General features: G+C 37.7%; 1 protein-coding gene across 8 annotated transcripts in view; it reads right to left on the bottom strand.

Moving 5' to 3' along the window:
- Positions 1–21,666, bottom strand: part of FRMPD2 (FERM and PDZ domain containing 2) — a 77,000-nt gene that overhangs the window by 9,722 nt on the left and 45,612 nt on the right. For 2 of the 8 annotated variants that reach the window (XM_040606946.1, XM_040606947.1), the window contains exons 28-41: positions 20,977–21,075; positions 19,421–19,785; positions 16,514–16,808; positions 15,435–15,593; positions 14,618–14,792; positions 13,297–13,507; positions 12,059–12,096; positions 10,057–10,143; positions 9,606–9,670; positions 7,929–8,090; positions 6,887–7,058; positions 4,957–5,033; positions 2,787–2,872; positions 890–1,005 (exon numbers count right to left, since the gene is read on the bottom strand). In XM_040606946.1, the coding sequence (XP_040462880.1) occupies positions 890–1,005; positions 2,787–2,872; positions 4,957–5,033; positions 6,887–7,058; positions 7,929–8,090; positions 9,606–9,670; positions 10,057–10,143; positions 12,059–12,096; positions 13,297–13,507; positions 14,618–14,792; positions 15,435–15,593; positions 16,514–16,808; positions 19,421–19,785; positions 20,977–21,075 (2,107 nt within the window). Of the gene's footprint in view, positions 1–889; positions 1,006–2,786; positions 2,873–4,956; positions 5,034–6,886; positions 7,059–7,928; positions 8,091–9,605; positions 9,671–10,056; positions 10,144–12,058; positions 12,097–13,296; positions 13,508–14,617; positions 14,793–15,434; positions 15,594–16,513; positions 16,809–19,420; positions 19,786–20,976; positions 21,076–21,666 lie in introns of those variants that run through there. The other 6 variants (XM_040606949.1, XM_040606948.1, XM_040606950.1 and 3 more) reach the window with 6 other exon arrangements.

Below are 21,666 nucleotides of genomic sequence, written 5' to 3'. Positions count from 1 at the left end.
GAGAAGAGAATGACTTGAAAAACCTATTGCATCCAGTGATAACAAACACACTTTGTAGCATGTTTCTGGAATTTGTTCCATTTATTCTCAAAGCCTTCCTTTCTCATTGTCTTCTAGTACATCCAGTCTGTTTACTGTATCTCTTGTAAGATAATCCATCTACTTTTATTGTATTCATTTTGGGACAAACTAAACATTTCATTTTTTTAAATTATGCACTGGGAAGCTCGCACAAATTTACTTCTGACCCAAATTGCAGCATTCACTTTTTTTGTTCAGCCAGTGAGCCAATGTGTCCTTTCTTTGCACCACTAAAATAGTGCATGATTTGAACAAATGTCATGATGTTGCTCAAATTAATTCAACAAGTTTCTTTTCCTCTTGTTTGCTCAGTTTTTGCACCTAATTAAGTATGATCAAGGTATTCAGAGATTTTCCTTTGGGGAAGGACACAATATAGATCATAAAAAAAATCCCAACCAAAAACTAAAAAAATCCCCCCCCCCCCAAAAAAAAAAATAAAATACAAGAAGTTGCTCATCCTTTTGAAACTGGAGTTCCAAAACAGAGGTAATCAGAGCAGTGGCAAGTGGGTGATAGGCAGCAGAGCTGCCCTCCCTGGGTTGTTAACTACATTCACACTCATGTTCCTTCCTTCTAGCAGTTCTCCAGAAGGGTAGGAGAGCTCCTGATGTAGACCGCCTTCTTGTGGGTGTTGCAAAGGTTGGTTGGCCTTCATATGTTATCAATGGTAAAAATTGTGCCCTGATCTTTGAGACACAAAGAGCAAAACTTAGCTTGTGTACAAGGGACTGGTGTTCTCACTATACGTATATGGAGCAGCTGGCCTATAATGTTACAGAAAAAAGAGACGTTTTTGCATGGTTACTTCTGGATAGAGCAGAAATCCTGTGAGGCATATCATCATCTTCATCGTTGTAGCTGTCTGACTCAGACTGCTGACTCTCTCTTCTGCAGCCGTCATGTTCTGTGTATTTCTGTGACCTGTAATACAGCATTAGTTGAATAGTCTTATGGAAGCAGAAGCTTTGATAATCTGAACAGTACAAAGGTTTCGTTTTTTATCTATTTTTGATCACTTTTAACTTTCTTGAGCAACTTATTCAAGAATTAGTGTGAACTCTGAAGAATTCAAGTTCAAGGAGTAATAGCAGCGCTTTGCCTGGAGTAGTGGTTGCAAGTCTAGCTAGTGAAAAACACTGTTACCTGTATGTAGTATTTTATTTTTTCAAAGATATAATAACATACTTTGTATAAAAAGCTGCCCAAAAACTGATTGGAAGTAAAGTTTGTCACAGTTATAGACAATTTTTCATTTTTTAATTTCATTTTCCTGTGTGACATATTTTAGTTGCTAGGCAATCATAGCTAAATAGGATTTTCTTGTTACTGTTCCTGAAATATTTAGAAAATTTTAGAGCACTTTAAATATTGTTTAGGTAGAAGATAGACCTGCGATACAGAATACAACTCTAATGTGTGCAGAATGGGTCAAATGTTCCTGTACTGGCTAACTGATACCCTCAGACTTAAAATTTAACTATGTTAGCAGGCTTAAGCATGTTACATTATTGCATTATTCTATCCAATGTATGATCACGATAAATAAAATTAGAAATAGTAAAAGATACCCTTAAGAGCAAGAACAATGTAGTAAGCAGCAGTTTTGCAAATATCAGTAACCTTTGCAGGCTGTGCATGTTCAAGTTACACAAAGCTTTTGCAAGTAGAAAATAGAAATACCAGAAAATATTGGTAATAAAAAGCCTCAGATTACAGGACAGGGGCCAGAGAGCCATCCTATTTGCAAAACAACCAGCAAAGACACTGGTTATCCCCATATATGATAAGATAACTTTGTATTACCCATAGATGCATTTATACATCTTGCACACAGAGCAAGAAAATTCAAGAATAATCACATCTGATTACCTGGTATACCACAAGATAATGTTATATTAGCAATGAGATAATAGCAGTTGGCGCTGAGGCTACATTCATATGGATGTTCTCACCTGCAGATGTTCTGAAAGCTTCTTTCAAACTTTATCTCTACAAACAGGTAAGTTAGGGAAGATTTTCATCCCTAACTGATTTGCCAAATACTGTTCTTATAAAATCTTAAGTTTTAAATGTAAATATTTAGTCATTTTTTCCATTTATGTGCGTTGTAAGTGATAAAGAAAATAAATCATATTTCATATATTCTGCATCATTGTAATAGACAAAACTTCCCATGTCTTATTAACACTCCATTATTGATTTCCCATTTTACTGTAGCCTTAAAATTGGAAGTATAATTCTTTTCTTTTTGTAGTATGCACTTTCTTTGGAGTAACATCCTCAAGTTCTCTTGATTCCCAGATGTCTGGAGTTCAACATCTGTATCACTACAGCCATAGTAACACAGGGGTCTGCCCAGACTGCAAGACTTGCTTAGAACGCTCAGTAAAACCCACAGGGACCCTGCCCACACCAATGTCTCCTGTTCTTTCTCCTCCTCAGCCAGAAAGGCTAAAGCTAGCTTAGGCATGTCTGCATAAGCTGTTACACCTAGAAGCTTCCATTTAATTTGTCTTAGTAGTTGTGTGGAAGCTGTTTAGCAACTCTTACTGCAGATGGAGCTGCATTCCAAAAGAACTGTGTTCCTATAATTTGGGACACATGAATGCATTCGCATATCATATTAGGACAGCTCTGGAAATATAAGAATAAATTATCCATACTGTTTATTTTAATAGTTTCACTGCATTTGAAAGACTAACCTGCCTGAAATGTTACTGATGATACCCTTATAGTCTTGTCCAGCCAGCTGACCTTGTAGAGGGGAATTGTGTGTACTTTCTGGATCCTGCAGGTTTAAAGTAAGAAAAAGTTGTGAAAAAATCAGTACACAGAAACATCAAGAATATAGTTACTTTCATTAATATTCTTTCTTATATCTGACAAAAAGCATGTCCTTCACTCAAGAAGGAAAGGGAAAAATAAAATAGTTTTCACTTTCAGAAGAAAGTACATAACTTTGATTCAGGACTGCAGTATCTACTAGGAGTAAAAAGACATATCAGCTGTATTTGTGAGTTTCATAACAATACATCTCTACAACTTAGCATACATGACCAAACTGAAAAGGTTCATGTTAGTTATATCCTCTCTGCTCCCATAAAGAAAATGCAATCACAGGAATCATAGGTCACACTCTACTCTTCACCTCCTAGCTCTTGGCATCAGAAAGCACCAGTGCCTGAGACTGAATTGTTGGTAGTTCCCTTTTTTTATATAAGACACGATACCAGCTGGTAGAAGCAGAGGGCAGCTGCTCTACTGAAGAAGCACTCAACTAACAGAGAAGGCAGATCCTTGATCACCCTTCATATGTAGTAGAAGCAATAGTATTGGTGGCCAGTTTTCCATCCTAGAGAATGATAACTGGGTCCTGCATTTAAATAATGATGCAGGACATCTGCTGTTAGTATGTGGAAGTGGCTCCTTTTAAGCTGTAACGCTTGATAATTATTTACTTTTTCATTCAGAGTAGTGTTCCTTCTTCTTTCCCTCTTGATATTCCAGATGCACTCAGAAACCACCCTGGCATGTTACACAGTATAAACTACTGAATGCCCCACAGAATCTTAACAGTAGCTGCCACTTATACCATATTTTCTTATTTTTGTGCTTGTATTTCTTCATTAGAATAGGGGAATTCATGGCTACCTATTTAACCGTGAATTCAGTTACCAATTTTCTGCACCTACTGACTGCATTGACTGGATAATGCTATATGAATTTTTGTTTTCTGTTTGCCAAGGAAAGGTATTTTAGTGTTGCTTTTTTGCATCTATCTTTTTTTTAGTAGCTTGTCATTTTCAAAGTCTGCATCTTTGGAGTAGATGGCAGCTATACTCTATAAAGTAAAACATAAATAATTGCTATTCTTAAGAGACATCTGAAAGCAAGCTGGAAATAATGAAGAGAGTGTTAATGCAATCAATTCAGAAAAGAATTTTAGCATGTGCTTAATGTTAGACATGTGCTGTGCTGAACTAAATAGACTTAACTGCATGCTTAAAGCTAAATTTGTGCCTTAATACCTTGCTAACTCAGGGATCTAATAAGGAACCTGTAACCTTAGTACTATCTCCTGCTTCTCATTGGTGTTATTTCTTGGGTATACTTCTTTTTCAGATCATAGACATGACCTTGTTTTGATAGTACTTTTCACCAATGTAACAATTCAGTTCCAACACTCATTCCAAGAGTGTACTTTAAAACTTTGTCAAAAAAATTCCTTTTCCAAGTTTTCTTAAATTATCCATGTCAAGGATTTCTTTCATTTTGCTTTTCTAGTTTGATTATATTGATTGAGGCACGTTCGTTTTGGGTTGGGGTTTTTTGTTGTTGTTCTGGAGGATATGAAGAACTACATTTCTCACATCTTCTGAGGAGAGGTTTTACATTTGTAAACTTAGAAATAATAGATGCTGTAAAAATGGAATGTCTTGTAGGACTTACTAAGATTCAAAAACATAGCCATGTTTGAAGAAGTTTGGTTGCCTTGGAGTTATGAACATTAATATAAGACAGTTGAATAGAAATCTTCTAAAGTATATTGTTTTAAAATATTGAAAGAATGGTAAAATTAACAAATTGTTCGTTCAAGTATTACAGAGAACCAGAACTAGACTTGCTTATGCAACCTTCCTTCCCCCCACCCTTTTAGCATATATATTATACTAGTCATATGCTCTTATCTCAGTGGAATCCACTGACTCATTCAAATGTTAGCAGTTCCAGTCATTTCGATACACTTCCCTCACATTAATCTCTTTTCATTAAGAAGGTGTGGTTCTTGCCTACATTGCAGCAAACCCATTTTGCAAACAAACATACAAGTACATTGCCTAATCGTTTCTAGAAGCCTGATTCAGGTTTTACCTTGGTGCCCATGTGGTTGGATTCTTCTTCCTTGAAAGTGAAAACAGGCTGAATTCGCAGGCTTCCCTCAGCACTATCTGAATACCAGAAAACAAAATAAAAGTAAAATGCCCATAAAGCATCAAAATAAGATCCATTTCTTCTGTGCCACTCGCATCAGATGGCTTTGATCTTGGAAGAGGCACTGAGATACAGTGCCAGAACCTGGCATGGAATATCCCTTTCATGGATACTTTGAGAAGGTTAGTACAGCACAAATGCCACGTATCACCACTGAAGAAGCCAGCATAATTCAGGTTGCCAGAAGACACACTGAAGTAGACAGCTATATCAATAACAGTTATAAAAAAAATCTGAAACAGAACTTAAATATGCCCTTCCTAACCCAGCCTATTCCTTTGCAGTGCTAAGGGATAAATACCACAAATTAACTTTGATGCCAGTGCTTCTATAATACCATTGGATTTTGCTGCTCCAGGAAAACGGTTAAAACTTTCTAGCAGCTGTGTAATTCACCAGTGTCATATGAGATGTAAATAAACATCCTCATAGCTAGTTCCTTGAATTTGCAGAGCTGGAGAAAAGACTAGTGTCACCGAAGTGAATGGGAGTATTTCCACAGCCCTTAATACAGCAAGAACTGCAATCAGCCTTTTTTATAACTGCCTGTCCTTCCTTTTTTTTTTTTTTCTTTTTTAAATTTTTCTTCTCTCCTCATTGTTAACTTCCAAAAGTAAACTAGAATAGAGACGGGGCAATGAACATCCTCCTTCTAGGGTGGTGCTTTTCCTCATGGAAAAGTTTTGCTCTTGAAACACAGAGGTAGCTTCCAGAAAATGAAGGAGCATCCAGTGCTTATGACACAGTCTAGGAGTTCAAGAGTGGTAGGCTCAGTCTAATAGATAATGAAAAAAACTGAGAACCTTGAACCCTAGTGGCAACTGCTGCCTAACAGCAGAATTACCTAAAATACCTATGCAGCTAAGATTGCATCAGTAAAGCTGACTAGATGCATAAATGTTTGCTGTAAAATATGTCCAAAAGTCACAGTCAGCTCTGCATCTCTTCCTAGTCAGCTGGGGAGAAAGAAAATAGCAATGGCTGTGCCTCCTTGCCTGAGAAGTTTTGAAACAAAGCCTCCAATTTGTAACCAGCAGGCCAAAAGGTATTAAGGAGGAACTCTATAAGCTTCCCACCAAATTTTCTCCACATTATAAGTGTTCAAAGAAATAGAAAGTTGAGGAATATAAACCCATAATCTAGTGGTAATAGTATATCTTTGCTTCCACTCCCAGCTTTAATTAGTATTTAAATCTTGAGTATTTGGCAGAGCAGAGCCTGCAGCACAAGTTTCTTCCATTAGTTAGTCAGTTCTCTAAGTACTGCTCCATGCTGGTAGGTGCACTCTCAAATTAATAGCAATCAACCTGGGAGCAAAGGCTTCTGGATTTGAAGATGAACAAACACAGGAGAGGAGCTGTCTGCTGGACAGAACAGGAGGTGCAGTGTTTTCAAGAGATAAGGTAGGAGTGCTGGGATGTGAAATTTGTGGGAAACATTTTAGCAGCTGAGTCAATAATTGGTTGTGATTCTGTCAGTGAGTTGTATAAAATGGGGTAAAATCAGACCAGGAACCTTCATGACTTAAAAACATAAGCTGAGTTAAAGCATCTTTAAGGGTCTTGTAACTTTGCTTCTACTAATTGTAGACTTAAAAATCGCACTTGGGCATTCCTTCTCTGTAGTCCGTTATCTTAAGTAGCTTAGCCAGAGCTGCAGGTTACAGTGAAGAATGTGTTTGTATCTACAGCTATGAAGTGGGACTAACTGTGAAGTTAGTAACATTGAATTATTTTGCTAATAGGAAAGTTGAATTCAGGCACAACATAGTCTTCCTTTTATCATATACCGAGTGGATGTAGCTGCTTACCAGGCTCTGCTTTTGTGTTTGGCGGGGAAGGCATACTGTTGCTCTGATTGCCTGAATAAGCCCAATGCAAAGCCATGCTTCGGCAGACAGTGATTTGAACAGTGCCTTGAGCCTTGCGCAGCAAATCTGTAACTGTGTGGCGTGGCAGACCAGACACGAAAGTCTCATTCACCTGGAAAATACAATGATGTGTACTTCCAGATTCCTGTAATGGAAAGCTTTTTTAAATCACATAACCCAGTAGTGAGCAATCTTATTTGTGCTTTGTGTGTCCTCATCCCCTCGCATTTTAGTAACTTGCTTCATGAACCTCTCCTCTCTACTACTTTATACCGTGATGGCCAGCAGTACATCACAAAAGTATAGCCTGCATCTCTTCCGAGACACTAAGAGGGCATTGTTTCCCCTACTGTTCAGATGGAAGAGGGAGGAGATATGGAAATAGATGAAAAATAGAAAAGCAAAAAAAGTATTGAAACTCTTGGACAGGGAAGAAAAAATAATTTGTGGTAAAAAAGAAAAAAATATTTATATAAGAAGTTGGTTAAGATAGTAAGATTTTAAATAAAGATTCAAAAGTTCTAATTCTAGTGCTTTTTACTTGTCTTGATAATGCATAACTGGCACTGATGATAGGTTCTTGTCAGTATTCTCCTGGTTAGCTGTTATATGCATGCCTGGTCAGTTACTTCATTTCTCTGATTTTTTTCACGTGTAATCCCCACTGGGCACAGTTACACTATGGATTAGTTGCACTTTGCCACTTGCCCGGGTATTCTGGGTCTGTTTCTCTGCTAGAGTGCCCAACAGCCACCTCCAGCTGCAGAGAGGCCCAGTCCTACAGGAAGCAAAACTCTAGGCAAGGGGTGGGTGTCCCAGAACATCCTTCTGACCCCCAGGAGCCAAGGGACACCATCTTCTATGTGTTTATATGCCAAGCAGTCTCAGATTTCCAATCTGCACAACATTTATACTGAACAGAATGCTCATTGTAGTATAACTAGAGAAAATGTGGGCCAAAACAATAAAGAACAAGCATTACCTTGAGAAGGATGTCACCAACTTGAAGCCTCCCATCTAGATCTGCAATGCTGTCTGGACTGATGGCTTTTATTAGGATAGCCCTACCATTTCTTCCACCTACCAGTGCGAATCCTAAGCTTCCATTTTCTGCTTTTTCCAGCTCAATCTTAATAATGAAGTCCTGCAATAGACAAGGATGCAGTCTAAAGTGGATTTTATTCAGGACTGTATGTTGTTTGCATTTTTAATACCAAAGAATCCCATTATGCTTCACAGTCCTCACTGACTGATGTAAATTATGGGATAGATCCTTCTCTTGAAGAAGTGTATAGAGCTTCCAGTGATTAACGTAGCAGCTGCATCTATGCATTGGAATGAAAGTTGTACATATTTCCATAATCTTTTTTAATAATTGCTGGAGGGGAAAATAACCTCTGAAGAACAAGGAAACGCGTACTTTTGTAATCCTTTTATAATATATCAAATATATCACCTTCACTGACAAGTCACTCACCTCCAGCATGACAGTAATCCTGTACACACTCCATTCTTTTATTGTTCTATAATGAAAACCCTAACCTTGCAACCCCTACAGACCTATCTATTTGGCTTTAGCCCTTTGTTCAGTTTTCAAAACGGCTGCTTTTTTAGGGTCAAGTATTATGTCAGAAGTAGCAGCAACCTAGAAATGTTTATAACTTGCAGCATGACTAGTTCCAATGTTGCAAATATCATAATCAGAAATTATTTTAGCAAGTTGAACAGATAAGCCATCATGGATTAAACGATGCAGAAGAAGCAGTAACAGTGATGACTTAACCAAAAGTGAGAAAATTGTTCCAATTTTTCTGCCAGGCTGGAGGTCTAAATTTAACAAGAGACAGCCCTCTTTTGCAAATCACAAGCAAGAGAAGCCCAGTAAATCTATTCCCATGAAATATCATTCCCAACATGGGTCATTTCAATTCCAAGTAGCATTATTTTCACGTTTGCACAAACAGAAGTGATGTTTGCACTTGTAAGAATTCTGAAGCATTGTATGTTCAGCATGGAAATTACTTCTTTTTTCAAAGAACACACCTTTGTATTTTAGGAATTCATAATTTCAAAAATGGCATTACTCTTTCCAAATTCAAACCCTTACCGTTTATGTCAATGCTGCATAATGCTCCAAAGGTTTGGAGTAATTTTACCCATTTTTTAAATGCCCCATCAGAGAATTTTGGAAAGAAACATGTTAATCTCAGGTTTCAACGATGTTGTGGGAAATGCTTCACAATTACACTTATTTTCCACAGAATCCCATGCTGTGATATTCTGTATCTTTTTCCTGTGATACTTTCTTTCTAAGCTAAGGATTAATCTTGTAAACTATTAAGAGTCTATGAAGACCTAATAGAGGAGCTAGAGCGTATAAGTAATGCTTATATTACTAAGCTCGTCAAATAGTGTTACTATACATTGAAAACTGGCAACAGAAGAGTCTGACCCCAGGAAGTGCTCAGCGCATTCTAGTCCATGAATGCTGAAGCAATTCAACACTTCACAGGATGCTCTCCAAATGCATTAGATTCATGTTTTCAAAGAAACTGGAGAGGAAGTGAATACATTGAATAAAACTATTAAAAAAAGTCTCCCTCCATATAGCTCACTTCACTTGATGGGCCGTCTTAAACTTGATAAAATTGTCACTTACCTTACATTCTGGAGAATTGGGAGTGTTTTGCTGAGCACCATCATTTGTTTCATCCAAATGTTTCTCTGTGAAAAAGCGGCAACAATTTTTAAACAGTTGTACTGGTAAAATGTTCAATGGTATAAAACTTAAAATAATATTCAGAGACATAATGATACATTTTATATTTGACATGTAAAATAAATAAAAAAAAATCCTGTGGACTTATGTGGGCTTACACTGCTGAACCATGAATTGAGCTGTCTGTGCATTATCCCTGCAGACTTTTCACCTCCCAGTAAGCAGGTTCCAAACAGGTAATGTATAAATGTTCTCTGAAACTCTGAGGGAGGCAGTTTTGTTTATGAAGAATTAAACTTTCCCAGGTGCTTACGGAACCACATACAGACTTTCTTTCAAAGAGAGGGCACAAAATTTTACAAACCCTAATTGAAAATACAGAGTGCCTTACCATGTTGATGCAGCAGATGCTGTTCTTGGGAATTCAGGTTTTCATTTGAGAAAAAAATACTGGGTTTCTCAGTCTCAGCAGGTGGCCCTAAAAGCATGCATGGAGGTTTGTTCTGACAGGCCTCCTGCTAACTTTTATGTACATAAGGGAATGTAAACTCTGTGCTTAGATTATTGAACAAAGCATCAATATCCAATATTGATACCATTTGAGGTAGTTTGAGGCCATACTGCATGATTAAGTTTGCCAGTTTGCACAGTGATATAAACAATACTGTTGTGAATTGCAGAGATACTGCATCTCAGTCCTTGCTGTTTCTAAAACTGTAACAACAATCAGACATCAGATTGAGTCATTCTAGACATGTGGCAGTGATCAGGCAGAGGAAGAAGCAGGGTGTGTTAATGTCTGCAGAGATGGATATGTAAGAAGACAATATGCATTCTTGACACTCCTACCTCTACCCACCCACCCATAGTTTCAGGGTTTTGCTTTATCATATCTTGGTCATCTTAGTTGTCTTCCATAAAGTACTCTTACTGTACGAATTACAGAAAATGATGAGTGTTCTTATGTTTAAAAAAACAAACAAAAAACCCCACCAACAAAAAAAATGTTCCCTGTTGCCTTTGCAATTTTAGTATGCATTTTTGTAACTACGTCTATAAAATTAAACCTTGCTTACTTAATAGCAAATTATTATAGATTTATCTACAAATCTATCACAGATGATAGCAAACAGAACACCAAATACAAAATTACTATAGATTTTTTTTAAAGTGCCTTATAAAAGGGAAGAATCTTGTTTTATAAGAGAAGCAGGTAACTGTACTATTGTAGAGTTCATAAATCTTTATCAGAGATGAATCAGATGCAGTAACCTATCTTGAAGGTGTCTTGAGAAATCTTGGAATCTGCAAAGCTCATGGAGCAAGGATGGGTAAACAAGGTCCTACCAGGATACGCATTTACTGTGATTTAGTTATACCACAGTAACTGAGAGTACACATAACTTTATCTGTGTTTTGTAGTAAACTCAAAGACACTTGTTCTTCAGTAAGTGTAATAAGCTGCTTCAGTTTACAAAACCAAAGACGTGGATAGTTGTTGTTGAGTAGGAAATCCCTTAACTTGGAATAATTTCTTGAGGTAGCCATATGCCAGTATTCAGACAAATGTAGGCATATGAGCAGTTCTGGTCCAGGGTTACTTTTTCAGATCATCTTTGCATGAATAAAAAAAAATTCAGATATTGAGTCAAGTAAATGAAACTGTGGGTTAGGCCTGATGTAACACCGCAGCCAAATGTACACTGCAAAGTATTACTTGCATAGATAACAGACTTTCTACACAGTGATGTAGACATGACACACCTATCCTTCCACCTGATGGTGTGGTGCAGATGCAGCCTCTGCTTGCTGGGACCCCTCCTGCTGCTAGAGCAATTCTGGTCAAGTCTTTGTAGTGCAGATTATTACTGAAGTTTTGTGACAGTTATAACATTAAATATTGTCCCCTGATAGGTATGCTCTTGTATTAACTAAGAGATATTTGTGCTGCCTGTTTCTGATTTTTCTATAGGTTTATTGATAACAGTTTAAAACGTTGGCCTAGATGATGAAGTAGTGGCTCATATTAAATAGAGGCTCAAAAAGTACTGGAAAACCCCTTAGAGAACAGTTTCAATCAAAACAGATGTTAAAATAATGACCACATAAATTTCCCATTTAATAACAACAAATTAAAAAAAATAGAAACTGACTATGCAAAATGCAATAGTGTTTGGGTGTGTTTTTTTTTAAGAGGACTATACATTTTATTTCTATCTTTAAAGAGCTACCAAATTTTCTTCAGATCCTTAGGATGGCCATAACAGAAATACTGAATGCCAAGGTACAGTCTGTTAATAACTTTTAAAATGCAATGGATCAATACCTTATGCTTATTTCCAAAATCAGAAGCAAGTTTTGAACTGAAAACCAAAAATATTAGCCTTACTTACTATTTTTCTGCTCTATAGGAACCACTGGATTGCCATTTCTGGGGGCAGAAAAAGTGAAATATATGAGCCATTAAGAGCTGCATGCTTTGTAAAGCACATATGAAAAATATTTTTAGAAAGTCAGTTGTCCGAGTTGTAGTTGTACTTCTATGATTCTGTTAATGATGCTTTCCTAAAGAGCATTTATATCAGTATATAAAATATGTAACTGTATTTACAACAGTGAAATGTTTCATTTAAATGGGTTGGGGAAAGAACGAACATGTTAAATCATTTGTCCCAATACAGAACTGCTTTGTGGTACGTTTTCAATTCAGCTTTGGTTCCCTCTCTATACAGTGAGAGTAATCTTTTGTAATTTCCTTTATCCTATTGCTGTTTGTTTCCTTAGGTTGTAAATTCTTATGATCAGGGTGTGTTGCCTACTAACTGCTTATACAGGAAGAAGTATAACGACGCTGCAGTTTCTTCATCTGCTAGACCAGTGCAAGTTAACAAAACATCGATAAAAGTTTGAACTACGTTAAGACAACCGTGACAGACATACTATTGCTCTCTCTGGTTATATAGCTTAGTTATTCACATGTTTTTGGGTTACTGTGAGATCTTTGGAAGCTCTTTCTGTATCAGTCCGGGACGGCTGCTGGTGCTATATCAGACTGTAGAACACACAATAGATCTAAATTGCAGCCAAGAACTGATGAGGGAAATTCTTAACTGCAGGTTATTGATCAAGTCTGGGATGACTTTTTGTTACATGTGGCAGATTAAATGCTGCATTTTTAATACCTTTCTAACATGTTGACTGTTGGAAGTAACCAACTTGGAGTTTCCCATCAGAGGTAGTTTCTTGCCTGTAGTTGTCAATCTGAGATTGTATGGAGAAGGTTGGCGCTAGTGGTGGAAATATAAAAGATCTTCCCTACAGAACAGGATATCTGAAAATGGTGGCCAGCCTGGCAGTTAAAGGGTTCATATTTGTGTTTGGATGACGAAGTCTGAAGAGTTCTCATCTATGTTGTATGCGTCTACTTGTGCTCTGTTAGTTGTAATTATGAGGAGTTAAGATATCTTATGGATGTTATGTATCAAGTTGCAACATTCAGACTTTGAGGTAAAGCATTTTGCTTGTAGTTTGTCCTGGGTTTATTGTTTAACTTGTTGAGGTTTAGAAACCTGCTTCAACATTAGGATTGAGATTGAGTATACTCGGGTTTACCTTGTCTGCTCAGATTTACCTTGTGGCTTTGATTTGGACATTCTGGGTGGCAGCTTCACACGCTCTCACTGCATCATCCAGGCTAATGCCCTCAGTCCACAGTCCACAGATGTAAACAATCTGATCTTGTGACTGCAAACTGCCTTCCACACTGGCAGGAGAGCCAGGCACTATCTCTAGCACATAAATGCCTTGTAACTTGCTTCCAGCTCCTCCTGTCAGCTTCAAGCCTAGAATAATGCAGAGAAAGCATCTTTTGTGGCAGCGTGTTTTGAATGTCACTGTCAGTGACATACAGCCTAATGGAATAGATGTGTGTCATTGAAAGATAGGCTGAACAAATTGCTGATGTTATAAATAACAGTCTTACCCCAGTGAGACAGGGTATAAGAGCTGGAATGGGATAGTGAAATGAAAACAGATATTAAAAAAGTATGGAAAAAACTTAAATGGTATTGTCTATCTCTATGCTTCAGCTGTTTCATAATGTTTTATTTCACCTGATGTTGAATAGTCATTTGAGTAAGACACTTAGCTGCATAGCAGTAACTCCCTCATTACCAGAGTGCTTAAGCGCCTTGCAATCTTTAGAGTGTGACAGGGAACGGAAGCATACAACTAAGGAGATACCTACACAGTGCAAAACTGAATTGTGAACAATATTCAAGCACTCTCTGAACAAGCTAGTTTCTGAACTGGAAACAGGATGCTGTACCTGAGCAAATACAGCTATACTGTTTCCTGAGTCTACAGTTCTACCTGTGTGCAGTACTTGCCACATTCTGCTGACATACCAAGATACACTGTGGGCGTTTTTTTTTAATCACTTGTATTGCTCAATGTAGATAAAGCCTCGTGTCTGTGGTGAATCAAGAATTTGAGTAGAGATTTTTTGAATAGCAAACTATTGCCCTAACCAGTAGCTCATTCTTCTCAAACTTCACCTTTTTTTTCTTTTTTTTTTCCCCCTTTTCCTCCAAATAGATTTTTATGTATCTCAGCAGGTAGTAGACATTAATATCTAACTACCAACTGCTTCTGTATATCAGTAATATGAAAATATGAGACCAGAGATCTTCCAGAAACCTCAGCTGATAGGGTGATAATATAAAGATCAATTTTGCAACTCTCTTCATTGGTCTAGTAAGAGATATTATTCTCCCCTTTAAGGCCTTGCCCAAAATAATGCTCTCCATTCCTTTGTCACAGGTGGTGGCAGAGAGCATAAAAGGTGTCAAGGTCACTCAGGATCATTTAGATCCAAGACCACAGTTGTTTATGATTATCTTACGATTGCTGTAATCTCTGTCCAAATAGCATGCATAATATTTACCACACACCTAGCTGTCCATTGGCACCTTTTGTGAGAGTGATTTCAGGAATCTCATCTGGCCTAATAGAGGGACGTGGATGACTGTCAGCACGACCAACCACAAGGTGCAGATCAGGAGGAGAGCTTTGCAGTAAAGTCAGGGCTTCATTGCATGGTAAAGATGTGACATCAATTCCATTCACCTAAATGACAAACCAGTAAAATGATGTCATAGATCTCATTGACCACCTTGTACTTCTCTCTCCATTCTGAATTTTGTATATGGACTTAAATTAGCTTTCACTTTCATGTTGCTGCTTTGCTGTGGTATTTGATGTGAGTAAATGCAACAGTTAAGATTGCAGTGAGATTTCTATTTTGAACTTATTTTTTTCTGAGTGCAGAGCTTTCATAAAAATAGCTCTTTTTTTCTTGGAACTCAAGGTCTTGTAGCAAAAAACAGTCTAGTGAAACAAATTAAAGATTAACCAGGCTGAAAACAAGCTTTATTCATACATTACAAAGGACATAACTCCTGCATCCTTTGTATGTCACCTATCTTATTACATTAATTCAGTTTGTCATTTAATTTGGAAGGCATTTGATGTCTCAGTTGTCTTACATTGCTGCTAGATGATTTGTGTTATTTGCCTGGTCATACAATATATTCAGTTCGAAATTTATTCTACTGAAGTTAGCAGAATTACATTTATTATATGATTCATTTGCACTTGCATGCCTAAGTATGTGATAAACTGGACTCTACGAAAGGAAGAAAGGCAAAACTAAATGACATTGATCTGCAAGTATTTTCTTTTCTGTATAAACTCAAGGAATTACCATACCATAATGATTCTGTCTCCTGTTTTTAGTCTTCCATCAGACAGGGCAGGCTCATTCAAGATTTCATCAACATAGAGGCAGGTGTCCACTTTGTTAAGAACTACAGAGAATCCATAACCGTTGTTCTCTGACTTTGTCAAAGTCACAAAGATCTCCATTTCCTATTAAAATAAGCACAAGATATGTTAGATGTAGGCTTTTCTTTTGCTTCATTCACATCTTCCATTATGTTTTATATGCAGATAGGAATCAGATCCTCAGATGGTATAAATAAGAGCATACATAATGGTTTCTCTGATCTGTCATTGACTTATTCCAGAATTAATTAATTTTTTTTGTACCTAGTGGAACTTCATGGTGATTGATTGATGTGGCCTAATAAGGCAGAGAATGCCATCAGGGACTGGAATTTTGGCATTTGAAATGTGTAAAGAAAGGCTTGGAGTCCTCTGAGCTGACCAGCATTACAGTAGTAAGTTGCAGAGATTATTGTTGTTATTGCTGTTGCTGTCCCACTAAAGGAAATGGCTGGAGCTAAATTTTGTCCTTAGCGCTCTCAAATTAGTAGGAATTCAGAGCTCATTAGAGTCAGAAGGAATGCAAGATATTCAGCATTTGGCAGGACTGACCCTTGTATTTTTAATAGTAATTAGCACAAGGATCATACTTTCTTATCAGGACATTAGTGTAACAAAGCTATTTTCCACATGGGTTTGAAACATGACAGAAAAAACCCAAGTAGCTGAGTCCAATTAATTTTAGAGGCTACTAGAGGGCTAAAGGCCTTTGTACACTGGGAATAGTATTGCAGAGTGCTGGAAAGTCGAAGAAATAGTAAGATGGCAAGAGCAAGGAGATGGCCTTAGGGAAATGGTAAATAATTCTGGAGCGCTGGGCATAGTGGAAGGTCTGCATTAAGATCATGGACATTCAGGAAATTAAAAAAAAAAAAAAAAAAAAACCATGCAAAAATAGCATATATAATGAGTTAAAATTTATGATTAAGAATGTTGCATTTTAAAATTTGTTTCTTTTCCCTTGTCACATTCTACCTGTTAATAATTTAGTGCCTATCACATACCCTAGCGCAATTTTCCTTTTCTTCTTTCTCTTCCTCTAGTTCCTCCAAGTCTTCCCATTCATTGTCACTGTCATGTGTCTCTCTAGCAGGCAGGGATGATGAGAAGGGACCACAAACACGTGGTTGTGGGGTTGCCATGGTTGTGCAGAGTGTCTCGGAGCTTCTTCCCGATGAAAGTGAGGTCACAGATGCTGAGCTGACAGTGAGATACTCTTCATCAATAGGGGTTAGAGAGAGAGTTTTGGGCATACATTTTGTGTTTGATAGGTCATCACCACTCTTATTAAATTTGTGGCTGGAAAATAAAAAGATGCTGGTGTTTTCCTCTATATGCTTTATTAGATGGGCACTGAAAAGTCTACTGCTTATGCATGACCTTATTTTAATTTTAACTGAAGTATTGTTTATGGTATTAAATTGCTGTCTGGGTCCCCCACTGATACTGTAAAAATAAATAACTAATCAGTATTTTGCAAAGGTAGTTAAAAGATTAAAAATCTTTCAGAATTTGAAAACAGCCTTTGCAAAATCTTGCACTCTTTTTTTTTAAAAGACATTAATTAATACTTTTGTTGCTTCTTGAAAAGGATAATTGGGTAATTCCTAGACCACTAATTATTTCATCTGCCATAAACAACTTAATTAACTTATCTGGTATGTGATATGCACATTACAATACTACTACAACTTTCACATTTGCATTTTTCTTGAAAAAGGAATGCCAGCCACATTGCTGGTTCCTGAAGGTATTTCCTTGATAACCAGAGCACAGACCACAAACATGAAATATAATGTGACTACTGTCTCTCCATAAAAGGTACTAGTCCTGATTTCTGTTTGTAAGCTTGCTTTTATTCTTATGCTTGCCTTGAAACATAAGAGTTGTCCTACAGAAATCAATGGATTTGTTCAATTACTTGAATTAAATGTTATTGATTTTATTCCACCATATTGGAGACACAGTATTCAGCAGTTTGGATGTTCAAGTCCAGACTGAATCATGTGTGTTGTGCTTAATATTGTTTTGGCTGTTGTCATTAATAAACTCAATAGACTACTATAGCAGTGTCTCCCATTAAATTTATCATTAAAGCTAATAGAAATGCTTGGAACACATTTTATTTTAACTATGTGTTTTCTTCATATCAATCTTTACCGAAATATAGCTAAACATCATACATCTTAAAACCACTTAAAACGGCATAGCTTTTATTAATGCTTCATATAGCAAAGATGCCATGTCCTTTCATATGTAACAGTTGCCTAGAATCTTTCCGCTCTCTGATAGAACTGAACTGTGTCTACCATCTCCCAAGCAAACATGCACAACTGAAAGGAACACAAATTGCATGTCTTGCATGAAATCACAGAAGATCCCCGGTGTTAAGCTCTTGTTTCAGAAGTTGTCTGTAGTCTGAAGCAAAATACAAAGCACAGTAGCAAAACAGGTATTTTGGTTGGATATAGCATAGCTAGTAGCCTTTGACAGTACTTTTGAAATACTGATGAAAATAAGAAGAACTTGTAGGCTCATGCTGCATGCCCTCAGTGAGGGAAGCAATCTGGTCTGTTAGCTTATATATGTGCAGGGAGGAAATGAAAAGTTTGCCATCTCCAGTAGCACAGCAAAGCTGAGAACAAAGCTGACATTTTGTGCTTTAATAGCTGAACAACAGGTACTTACAATACTGTGGAAGATGACTGGGATAATTAAAAGAAATGTTTAAGGATAACAGCAAATGCAGTCTGCTCCTTTCTTTTGGAGTCAGTAAAAAGTTGTGTTCAGTGGACATTGGTCAATGTGGGTGTCACAGAAGCTGTCATACGCTAGTGGAGTCCTGATTGACCTTCAGAGGGTATGAAAGGTGTTTGTCAGAGCTACACAAGCTCAAGGCAATGAGCCAGCAGTGGCTTCATCATAACACAGCTTCTAGCCCATCTCTAAATCACCACGGGGAATAACATGACTCTTGGTCCTGCAGGATGCTCCACTGATGAGCTCAACTTTCTTTGGGAGTATAGTAACCCCTGCATCTGGACTTCAGAGGGAAAATAAGGAGTTAAAGTTTTTCAAAACAGCATTTCCAAAGGTTCTTACTGGTGGTGATGAGGAGTGAAAGGAATTTTCCATGTGAAACCCTGAGCATGGAACTTTTAAAAGCAGTAGAGAAGCATGTACGTAAACAGGAGCTTCACTCGTGAATGTGGGTGAAGCTTCACCTCTCAAGAGAGAGAAGCTAAAAGTATGAATTGCCATTATGGCCCAACTTGACTTGCAGCCAGCTAGTGCTGACACCCCCAGAGATTGCCTGGTTCTATGCTTGATGAATGTCAAGAATAATAAAAAGATTTCAAATGACTGTGTAGAAAAATAGGAATTCCTTTCTAGATAAAATTACTAGAGCTGTAAGTTAAAGACCTCTAGGAAACCTTTAACTTGTCTTTCCATCAGTCCTTTCTGTTGTGATAATTTATATTCTTTTGCACTGGAAAAGATGATTAAAATGGAATGGATTGTCTTCTGTGTGCCAGTGTCTGGTATATCCAAACAAGTGTAAAAGGAGGCTGAGTCCATTTGCCCTGTATTTTTTGCAGTCTGTGATTCCCATTTAAATGAAGAAGTCTTTCCACTGATTTCAAACTGTAGCCAGCTTCAGCTGAACAAGCATGAATGTTATATAGTGCAGTACTCTTACAACTGTCTTGCAATGCAGACTTACACAAAATTCTGATGAGAGTAAATACAGACAGCAGATTAGGATAGTCAGAGTAAGACAGTAAAACAAAATCTTTAGTAATCAGCAGTGATCAGAAGCAGATAACCCTGTACTTAAACCTAAGCAATTCACTTTCAAAACTCTTAAGAGCCAGAGGAAAGGCTGCAGAGCAGATTTCGGTATTCCTTACCTTTTGGCCCATACAAATTCACATGGTGAGTAGCAGTTCTGCTTCATTTCTTCCTCTAAGGAGTGGAAGGCTTCAGAACCGGCAGCTTCTTGATGAAACTTCCAAAGATGCTTATAGAAATTTTCTCTGGGAGTCATAAGTTTCTGTATGGGCTCCTCTTGAAACTCAGCTTCCTGCTCTTCATAAGTTGAGCTGTCCTCTTCAGGAGGTTCACTGAAATCTGCTGCCACTGGAGAGTCCAGGCAGTCTTCAAGGTCTGGGGAGGTGCTGCCTCCATCAGTGGTAGACTGGTCCGTACTATTTCCTACCTCTGTCCTGCCTGGCATTTCTGCCACAAACTCCTTAACAGGAGATGGTGCTGGAGTCTACCAAAATAACAGAAAAGTTAGTGTAACCCCTTTTTTTATCTCCCATCTTCTTTCCTTTAAGAACAAAGTAATTTGAAGAGGCAGTATCAATAAGCATCTGAGTGTGAAAATATCAAATGGTAGCTGGAAGGGAAGGAAAGAATAGAGGGGAGGTACTCTCATGAAATGGTTGTTTTGTCTTTATGTGTCTTCCACATTCTTCAGGAATTCCACCTAGGCAACTACTACACAAATTCACTTTTCTCAATGAATTCTTTGTTAGAGATGGCCCCCTTTTATTTCTTTTCATATCATGCCTCAACTTTGTGTCTATATTCTCTTCATGGTGAAGAAGTGTCTTCTGGATCTGACTCCTGTGTGACTGTCCATAGAAAAAGCCAAGGGCATGTTGCAGGAGAGCAACAGGAGCCCGTTTGTTATCTGGAGGTGGTCCTGGCAGTCATTTCTATCTGCCTGTGGACAGTTTTTATAAATCCTGGTGGGACTGGAGCCATGAATGGGCCATGCTACATGGAGTAAGAATAATGCAGATGCATGTTCATTATAAAAGTATTGTGTAAGTGTCCTTGAGCTGAGTTCAAGAAGCAGGAATAATGATGCTAGGACACCTAATGGCACTGTTTTAGTTTCTGCAGTCTCTATTGTTTGTCATGTGTGTCCCCCTCCCCAGAAATTCTGCTAATTATCAATAAGAAGCTGAATAACCAGTTGAAATCATTATTTCATTTATTTATTAAGAGGTAGCCTGGACAGGAAATGTTCTTTATTTTCCTCACTTTTCAGAGTAATACAGCTACCTCAAGCCCACAAGTTAGAGTACCTGCAGTTGAGAATATCTGCGGTTTCTGGCTGAGGATCTAGTAGAGCATTTTTAGAAGTGTCACTAGAAGATCTGCTTGGGGGTTTGTGCTGTTGGGAAATGTGCTGTTTCTCTTCATTGACAGTACTGCAATTCAAAAGTTGTTGGACTGGATAAACACATTTCACATCTGTTGGTTTTCTATTATTTTGGTTGCTAAGGAAGAATCAGTTAAACTCTAGAGGTTGAGTTGAAGCTGGGAAAGGAAAAAAATGGAATAGAGGGTCTTGGAGAAAAGGGTAGGTTGCCTTGTTCAAGGCAATAGAAAACGTAGTACTGTTTTTCCAGGTTTACAGCAGCAAGTTTTACTGACAGAAGCTTTGCCTTACCAGGGCACTCTGCTCTATTTCTGGAAGAACACCTTTTGGTGGTCTGCAGAGTAGTAGTGTGACTTCTGGAGGAGCTCCTCTCAACAAGTGTAGGACATCCTAAGCAGGAAGAAGGAATATTAGATTTCTTATGGAACACAGTCTATAGCACCAGTCATCTTACCAACTGGGATGGAGACAGTTTTTATTCTGAATACCAAATTCCTGGTATTTGTGCCTCTTAGCAGTATCTGGGGGCCAAAATTCACTACTGTATGATTGTCATATAAGTGGACCAAAGTTTTTAGGTGAATGTGTATCTAAAATCAAGTCAGTTCTGTTTACAAACTTTTGTTCTACCAACAGACACATAGGTTTAAATTATTATTTTCCTGAAGAAAACAGGATTTTCAGGCAAATTAATTCAAACTGCATTTGGCAAGGACACATCTTTAGTCAATTATACCAGCATAGCTCCACAGACTGCCTTATTGACATAACCAAAGGGAGACGTTCTCAAAGCTCCTCCTTGACATAAGATCTATATTCAGTAGCATTCCACTTGCAACTACAGTAGGAGGTGAAATACTTAATCTAGAGGGGAAAAACATGCTGTAGGCCAAAACACCTTGTCTACCTATCTGCACAAACTGAGTGAAGAGGCTGTATGTCAGGGAGCAAGACACTGCTGGAAAAGGACAGGGTCCAGGT

The sequence above is a fragment of the Falco naumanni genome, chromosome 9 (assembly GCF_017639655.2).
Source record: "Falco naumanni isolate bFalNau1 chromosome 9, bFalNau1.pat, whole genome shotgun sequence".
Classification (NCBI taxonomy): domain Eukaryota; kingdom Metazoa; phylum Chordata; class Aves; order Falconiformes; family Falconidae; genus Falco; species Falco naumanni.
The sequence above is the reverse complement of the archived record's forward strand: the minus strand, read 5'-3'. Positions and strand labels throughout refer to the sequence as shown.